The sequence below is a fragment of the Bombyx mandarina genome, chromosome 13, assembly GCF_030267445.1.
Source record: "Bombyx mandarina strain Sakado chromosome 13, ASM3026744v2".
Lineage (NCBI taxonomy): Eukaryota > Metazoa > Arthropoda > Insecta > Lepidoptera > Bombycidae > Bombyx > Bombyx mandarina.
This window is the reverse complement of record NC_143220.1, coordinates 662,197-671,572: the sequence shown is the minus strand read 5'-3', so window position 1 is coordinate 671,572 and position 9,376 is coordinate 662,197. Positions and strand designations below refer to the sequence as shown.

Sequence of the window (9,376 nt, the reverse complement as noted above, 5' to 3'; positions counted from 1 at the left end):
TGGGCGACGGCGGATTTGCTCGTCGAGCCCTTCGTCGTAAGCGACGGGTTCGACGAGAACGGTGACCGGTGCTCGAGGTACCTAAAAGCACCGTTAGTGGATCGGGAAGATCCGAGATGACGTGTTTTGGGTGACGTCGACTGCTTTCCATTCTTTCCGCAGGATCGGGAATGTAGTTACCGGCGGCCACGATGAGGGGTTCTCGTATCGTGCCGCTTTATCGAAGTGGCGCATCGACGCCGACTGCAGATACTTACTGATGGACTCTAAGTTCAGGTCGTCATGGAGGTCGACGTTCCTTACGAACCACGGGGCTCCGACGGCTATCCTGCAAAAACGGGATTAAATGATTTGGAATGATTTTAAGTGAGTGCGGGCCGCGTGAGCGAACACTACACTTGCATAGGTCATGACGGGGCGTATGCAAGTTTTGTAGAGTGTTACCTTATTTCTAAGGGACATTTTACTTCGCCTGCATATCATCGGGTAGAGACGTCCTAGTATGAAGGCGGCACGGTCGCGTACCGTATTTATATGGGGGCGGAATGTTATCCTTCTGTCGAGGGTGACGCCTAAATATTTGACCTTCGGGGCCCACGGTATGGGCTGGTCGTACATCGTGATTGGGCGAATGGCGGAGGCGGAGGTGTCGACGCGCCTAGACGGGAGAGGGATGCTCAACGTCGTGTTCGGAGGGCGACCCCTTTTGAAGAGCACCGCTGTGCTTTTCGTGGGGTTAATGTCGATGCGCCACTTCCGGAACCACTGTCCCATGGTGGTAGCTGCGGTCTGAAGTCGCCGATGAAGCAACGCCTTCTTCCTACACGAGTAGTAGATGGCCGTGTCATCGGCGAAGAGCGCCAGATGGGTCTCCGGAGACCGGGGTATATCATTGATATACAAACTGCATAGTAACGTGGAGAGGGCGGAGCCTTGCGGGACTCCGGCTGTGACGTGAAATGTTCGTTTTTTATTTTTTTTTATTTTTTTATGATTGAGAGATTACTGGTGGCCCGGAGGCCTTTCCAGCTTCACCAGGACAGGTGGGCGAGCAAAGGCTTAGCCAGGAGGGGTGGGATTTGCTAACAACTGCCCGAGCGCCTCCGAAGGAGACCTAACAACTCAAGAGCAATTGCTTCGCGAATGAATCTACTACCGGATCGGAATCGCGACCCACTGAGAAGATCCGGCGAGAAACTCAGCGGGCTGATGCATGGGTTAGGCTGCACGTCGACCTCTTTGTCGAGTTCGACGAGTACGGTTACCGGGGTTCCTCAGCCTGCTCCTAGTGTTAGAGCTGAAGGTATCTAATGCAAGAGTTATTGGATCTGATGGATCCGTAAGGACGTGTCTAGGGCGACGACGGTGACTTGCTCCTGCGTGATCAGGATTCGGGGAGTAGTCAGCGGCGGCAACGATAAGGCGATTATCATGACGCATAGCCTTATCGAAGTAACGTTCCGACACTGACTTCATGTGTTTGCGGATCGATTCGAGGCCCAGGTCGTCGTGTAGGTCGACGTTCTTCACGAACCACGGAGCCCCGACGGCTAACCTGCAAGAGCGGGATTGTAGGGATTGGAGGGTGTCTATGTATGTGCGGGCCGCGTGAGCGAACACCACACTCGCGTAAGTCATGACGGGCCTTATGCAAGTTTTGTAAAGTGTCACCTTTTTCCGAAGGGACATTTTACTCCGCTTACAGATCATGGGATAGAGTCTGCCGAGAATAAATTCGCCACGATCGCGGACTGTTTTTATATGCGGGCGGAATGTCATGGATGCATCCAGGTTGACTCCCAGGTACTTGACCTTCCTAGCCCAAGGTATAGGCTGGCCGAAGAGGGTGATCGGGGGTGTGATATTTCTCCTCCTAATGCGGGAGGAAATAAGCGGTGAGTTTCCCCTTTGAAATAACACTGCTGTGCTTTTCGCTGGGTTGATGTCTATGCGCCATTTTCGGAACCACTGTCCGAGGGTTAACGCTGCACTCTGGAGCTTACTCGCGATTAGGGACTTGTTTCTACTTGAGTAGTAAACGGTTGTGTCGTCAGCGAATAAGGCTAGCTGGGTCGGCGGCGATCGGGGAATATCGTTAATAAATAAACTAAATAGGAGCGGAGAAAGAACGGAGCCTTGCGGGACTCCAGCCGTGAGTGGTCGCGGGGAGGAGCGGGTTCCCTCTACTCGATATCGAAAAGAGCGGTTAGACAAGAAGTCTCGTATGATGAGCACGAGACTGTCCGGTACGCCCATGTTGAAAAGTTTGAAAATCAAACCGTTGTGCCAGACTTTGTCGAACGCTTTTGCGACGTCGAAGAAGAGGGCTCCCGTATAGATCGGTTTTGGTCGGTTAAGTCCTACAAGAATGTGCTCCGTGAGGCGGTGCACCTGTTGTACGCATGAGTGATTTGCACGGAATCCGAATTGTTCATCGATGAGAATGCCCTTTGATGAGACGAAGTCTCTGAGGCGTTTGTAGAGCAGACGCTCATACAGTTTGCCCAGAGACATGAGGAGGCTAATCGGGCGGTAACTCGTCGGATTATTTTTTGGTTTACCGGGTTTGTGTATGCCGATAATGTCTGCTTCTTTCCACACCGCGGGAAAGATACAGTTCGCCATAGCGGCATTGAAAATAGATGCCAACATCACGATGAGTTGGATGGGTAGAAGTTTAATAACGCGGTTAGATATACCGTCGGAACCGGGAGCCTTGCGAGGACGTAGGTCTTTGATCAGGTCTTTAACTTCCATTGGGGTGACGGGTGGTAACGCATCCGAGGGTGGCAAGGAGGCTCTGCGTTCTACCTCACTGTCTACTAATTCTACATGAACAGGGTCCGCGGATTGAATGCTGGGCGTGCACTGGGTTTGCAATGTATCGGCCAGCAGCTCTGCTTTTTCGTCATCATCAAACGCCGCAAGTCGACCTGAGGGGCCTACGAGGGGGGGCATAGTTACAACCGTATCCGATTTGAGAGTACGAGCTAAGCGGTAGTAAGACCTTTGAGAGGGCGCGAGTCCTTCTAAGAAATCAGACCACCTGGCATCTCGGACTTCGGCGATGCGAGACTTTACGTCGCGTTGTAGGGCACGCATTCGAATACGATTTTCCACGGTAGGATACCTATCGTAGGTGCGGATCGAAGCGTTCTTAGCTCTAAGGAGTTCCCTAATATCTTCGGGCAATTCGAAGCGGTGAAGGAAGTCCTCCGCTACAACTTGCTTCGATGACCTATCTAATATGTCGAGGTAATGTGTGACGTTAGGATGTCTATGGCTTCAGCGGTATCCTGAAGAGACGGGGTAGAGTCCGGGCTAAACGGGAGCGATGGTGGATCAGATTCAGCAAGGCTGATGCCCAGCGTGTGCCAATCCACCACAGTCCTCGTGACGAGAACGGAATCGGGAGCGCGACCGAGCTTCATAACGACGGGATGGTGGTCTGAATCTAACTCTGAAACTACTTCGATCGAGTGTAAGCGCAGAGCTACGTTTTTTAATAACGCTATGTCGAGTATATCCAGGCGATGCGCGATATTTAGCGGGTAGTGAGTCGGGGTTAGCGGAGCGATGATATCGAAGGCGAGATCATCGACTAGCGCGTCGAGCCGCCTGCCATTAGGGGTTGTGGTGTGAGAGTTCCACCTGATGTGTTTACAATTTAGGTCGCCCGCCAGAATGACAGAGCTTCCCATGCTGAGCAGCGCCTCGATATCACTGCTTAGAACGATCTTATCCGGTGGAAGATAAACGGACGCGATAACGATCGGCGCGTGTCCCGTCAGTGAGATTCGGCATACTGATGCTTCGATGTTAACGAGCGCGGGGGGATCGAGCGGGATGCAGTGCAAGGCTCTTCTGTAGTAGATGACGGTACCACCACCACGAGCAGTGAGCCTGTCGTTCCTAACCATGTTATAGTTCGCGATTTTAGGGTCACGGCGCGCGGGCTTAAGTAGAGTCTCCTGTACTAAAAATATGTCAATTTGATGGTCACGCAAAAAATCACAAACCTGATCACGTTGATTTGCGAGACCGTATGCGTTAAAAAATCCTATCGTTACGGATAGGGGTTTCAGCCTACTTTTGTACGCCATTGATTACCGGCGGAGTGAGGGGAGGACGTACGTATTTAACGACGCGTATACGTCGGCGTATTCTTGCACAACGGCGATGAAGTGCTGTACAGTGGAGGCGGCGCGGATGGCGTCACCTAAAGCGTTAACGCGCTCAAAGTTAATCGATTGAAAGAAGTCGATCGCTAGAGCAAGATTGTCGGACGTTGTCGGAGGGCAATTCGCGGGGGAGGGGCGTATCGCGGGGGCGGGACGAATCGCGGAGGAGGGAGTTGTAGCCGTGTTCGTGTACGGCAGCGGTTTCGCCCAGGCCGAGCCAATGGGCACCGGCGCCGGAACGAACGCTGGCTTAGCCTGCGACACAGAGGGTGCCGAGGCTTTGATGTCTGGGTGGGAAGCTCGGAGGCGGTTTTGGCGGGCGACGCTGCGATTTATTTTCGGGGCTCGGGGGCATCCGCGGTAATTTGCGGGGTGACCCTGTGTTCGACACAGGACGCAGCTAGGCGGTTCCGTCGCGGTTTTTTGATCGCGAGTGCAAAGGGCCGTAGCGTGATCGCCTAGACACTTGACGCATCGGGGGCGCGCGTGACAGTTACGGGAAGAATGCCCGTACAGTTGACAGTTATGGCACTGGCTAGGAGTGCCTTTTTTATGGGGGGCTTCGACGGCGATACCGGAGAGCCTACAGACGGTCCGTATGTTAAAAATTTGCTTACCCTCGGGGGTAGGCTGGAGGGCGACTAGAACCATATTATATGGCTCCCTACCGCGGCCGGTGTGCATGCGGTGCACAGAATTTACTGGTAGGCCTTGTTCCAGAAGGTCGGCCTTGACGAGTTCGGCATCCAACTCTTTAGGGATGCCACGTATGACGGCACGAAGTTCGCGCTCCTCCTGGAGACTATACGTATGGAAACTTATACGCTCCTTACGGAGGTAAGAAGAGAGGGCCCTATGGTCGTCGGGTGTTTGAAACTTAATTTGAATGCCGTTCGCGAGGTTACGGGCATTCGTGAAATTAATATTTTTGGCCTTAAGGGCCAGGGAAACTCGTTCCCAGGCTGCCTTCTCTTGAAGGATTACCGGGGGAGGGGCTTGGATTTTATTTTGTACTACCATACGCGGCGACGGTGTAGCACGGGCAGGGGGAGCAACGGGGGTCGGTGGACGGAGGCGCGACGTGTTCACGGCTCTGCTTACTTTGGCGGCCGCGGGAGCTCGGGCTTCCGCAGCGCGCCTCTTACCTTTTTGGACTACTGTGAATCCATCAGTCGAGGGGGCGGGGGAAAGATCGACCTCCATGTCCGACTCCGAGTCGGATGAAGAGGAGGGCGCGGGCGACCCGCAGGCGGGCGTTTTAGAGGGCGCGGGGTTGACGGTCGCGACGGAGGCCACGGACAATCGCTCGGGGGCAGAAGACGGCGCGGGTGCGATGGAGGCCGCGGATGAACGCGTGGACGCGACGTGTGCTGCGGATGAGCGCAGGGCTGGAACCGAGACCGCAGCGATCGACGCGGGAGCTTTGCTCGCGAGTATTGGGGACACGGGAGCGGCGGGCGCGACGGAGACCGCTTCTGAGTTCGCGGCGTGATTTGCCTTAAATTCTAAAAATTCGGCCGATAATGTCGGGTACCTCAGACGGAGGAATTCCACGAACAGATCGATCGTGGACTCCATTGTAACTGTCACGTGCCCGGGGGGGCTACCCCGGGACTTTAAGCACACTCGCCTTACGGCGAGGCCCCAAAATTATAATAATCACGATTAATTACGGCACACAGCCGTCCGCTTACAAACGGGCCACTAAGTTGCCGAACGAATTCCAGGAATTTAGGGGTCCGCCCGTTCACAAACGGCGGTGCGACGCAATTAGCACAGGTAGTCACTTCCGAGAAAACACTTGGACGCCAGATATGCCACGAACCGAGGTCGGGCGATCGAACGAACAATGAGCACGTCAGCACGCGGCGAGTGCTTGGATCGGAATGAAATGTTCGTCTTTTTTTTTTTTTTTCCTACCTATGCTGATAGCCTTGAGAGGCTATTTCAGCGTACCCTAGCTTGTGTAGGTGAGCTCGCGGGGCTCAAACCGGAGAATTGCTAACACCGCCCTAGCAAGAGCAGTGCTTCGCAGAATCTACCACCGGATCGGAAGCGCGACCCACTGAGAAGATCCGGTGAGAAACTCAGTGGGCTGTGTCTGTGGGTTAATTCGCTCGTCGAGCCCTTCGTCGCAAGCGACGGGTTCGGCGAGGACGGTGACCGGTGCTTGTATTGCCTAAAAGCACCGTTAATGGATCAGGAGGATCCGTGATGACGTGCTTTGGGCGACGTCGACGGTTTACCAAACGGTCTACAGGATCGGGTATGTAGTTTCCGGCGGCCACGACAAGAGGGTTCTCATGTCGTGCCGCCTTCTCAAAGTGGCGCAGCGATGCCGACTGTAGATACTTACTGACGGGGTCGAGCTCCAGGTCATCGTAGAGGTCCACGTTCCTCTGGAACCATGGTGCTCCGACGGCTATCCTGCAGAATCGGGATTGTATAACCTGAAGGGGTTTCAAGTTGGTGCGGGCCGCGTGAGCGAACACTACGCTTGCATACGTCATGACGGGGCGTATGCAAGTTTTGTAGAGGGTTACCTTGTTACGGAGGGACAGTTTGCTTCGTCTACAAAGCATTGGGTAGAGTAGTCCTAGTATAAACGAGCGCGATCGCGTACCGTTTTTATGTGGGGACGGAATGTCATCCCTCTGTCGAGGGTGACGCCTAGGTATTTGACCTTCGAGGCCCACGGTATGGGCTGGTCAAAGAGAGTGATGGGGCTAACGGCGGAGGTGTTTACGCGCCTATTGGGGAGTGGGGTGCTCGAAGTGGTATTCGGAGGGCGACCCCTTTTGAATAGCACCGCTGTGCTTTTCGTGGGGTTGATGTCTATAATGTTCGTCAGCAGAGCGGCCGGTATTTATAGTGATTTTTGCAAATCAACACGTGTATGAGTTTTTAGGTTAAGTATTGAAATAACACGTGGTGATTATTAATCACGTGTTGTTTTACATTACAATGAGTGTCATTACATCACAATTGATTCTAAACAGTTAAAAGATGTTTTCTTGATTGGTTATTTGACTTATGTAACTAAAAGTGATTCTTTTAAATGCGTGAATCATCCATTTGCGCCGATATATATAATAATATTTATTATATAATACACTTTCAAAGTCCATTATTGCCAAGTATCATCAAGCTTCTAGAGCTATTTCATGGTATTTCTACATAAAATATGAAAATAATTATTAGCAGGTTGAAATATACAATTACCAATATTTTTTAATTGCTTAGACAAGTCGACGGGCTCACGGCCCATCTGATGTTAAGTGTTTACCAGGGCCCATAGACACTTACAATGTAAATGGCGCCCTCGATCTTGAGATATGAGTTCTAAATCTCAACTTATAACTGCTACCCCATCTTTGAAACCGAAATGAATTACTGCTTCATGGCAGAAACGGAAAGGTTTGTGGTACCTACCAGTGGAGGCTCTTAAGACGCCATCAATAATTACACACAATATAATTCTTATGGGTTTATTTTTATTACACGATTGTTAGTTTTTTAGCGTGGAATTATGGTATGTGGCTCGATCCGAATAAACCGGACTTCTTATTCTTTAGACAGAAACAACTTGTTTTATCGGTGCCTCTCACTATACAGATAAGCCACTATGACTATTTATATGACTATGTACTTCTAAAATATAACCAAAATAGAGATACAACAATAACATAAGAGGAAAATTTGTAGTTAATTATCTAATTTGAAAAGGAGCACAATTGATTTACTTTGCAAATAAAAAACTGCTTACAAAAACCATTGACGTTATATCACTAAAAAACGCATAGTTTTGAATATAATTTTACTGTATTAAATTAATGTTATTTTGCTTTGTATAAATTATCGTATTGTTCCGTATAATAATGATGACTTGAGTTTAAAAATGAATTCATATTTTATTACCATTTAGAAATATGGCGTTTTCCTACTAAATCATTTACCTATATCAGCATTTTCACTCCACAAAATACTTTGTTACTAGCCAGATCGGTTACGATTGTGTAACTTACAATAAAGGCTGTACAGACGGTAAGCGAAGCGTGCAGTCTTAGCAATATACGACTCGTGAAGTCTTAAGTCTTTATTTAACTCTAAGACTCGTTATTTAAGTCTGTGTTTTTATTGTTTGTTTGTTCATTACTGCTTTTTTTTTAATTTTATGTTGTATTATTCCGCGAGTTCTTCTGGCCGTTTGCGCTAATAAAATATAAAAATACGTTAAGTGATTAATTTCATTGCGCTTAAGTACCTGCATACATATTATATACTTATGTATGAGTAAAATTGCCACATATTCTAATACATTTTCTAAAATTTACATTGAATTTAACATTTTTTTAGGTCACGAACCATACATCACGGAACATCCGCTCAAGCGTTAGAAACGGAAGGGAAACGTCCCAATCGAATCATTTTTTTTCCTTATAGGCAGACGATCATACGGCCCACCTGATGGTAAGTGGTTACCGTCGCCCATGGACTTCAGCAATGCCAGGGGCAGAGCCAAGCCTCTGTCTACCGCTTAATACTCCTTAATTTAGAGGAGATTCAGATAAAATCACTAGCCCAGTCCCCGGCTAGACGGCAGCCTGTTGGTACTGAGAGAAAAGATCGATCTGTCTTACGTCCTACAGCCTAATTTTTCAACACGATACCCTTGCAGAAATCTTAGCAAGTTATGATCCCGTTGCTGCTCAGCATCGCAGCTATCGATCCTCGATAGCAACAGCAATATGAGTCTGCGTATTGCAGGGGCGCAGTTGATTACGTATGGTCGCCTAAGGTCCTCATCGATCGTATACCAAGAGACTCTAAGTCTAGTGTAAAGTCTAGGTCCTTAATTTTTCTGATGGCTACTTGCAATGCTATTTGTGCAATCCAAAATTTGGCCTTCACCATCCTGAATACCACAAAAACGCTATGACGCGAGAGGCGACTGAGGCGATGCTTGTCATATTATCCAAGAGTAAGCCTAAGCCGTGGAACTGCGCTAACTCAGGCGAATCCCGTTCCTTAAACGCGCTTTCAATGGGTTCACTTAGCTCTTATTCGTCGTTGTCATTGTGAAACAGAAGAGAAGTACCGGTGTATTTATGCATAGATACGTGCCAGATCGGATTTTTTTTTTTAATTTAGAGATTATTTTTATATTGATTTGAACGAAAATGATTAGCAGAACC

At 49.6% G+C, this 9,376-nt stretch overlaps 1 protein-coding gene across 1 annotated transcript; it reads right to left on the bottom strand.

The window, feature by feature from the left end:
* Positions 1–4,099: 4,099 nt before the first annotated feature.
* LOC149501567 (uncharacterized) lies at positions 4,100–6,066 on the bottom strand. Its single transcript, XM_089732328.1, has one exon. The coding sequence runs from the start codon at positions 5,757–5,759 to the stop codon at positions 4,107–4,109; it is 1,653 nt and encodes a 550-aa protein (XP_089588454.1). The 5' UTR covers positions 5,760–6,066; the 3' UTR covers positions 4,100–4,106.
* Positions 6,067–9,376: the final 3,310 nt, after the last annotated feature.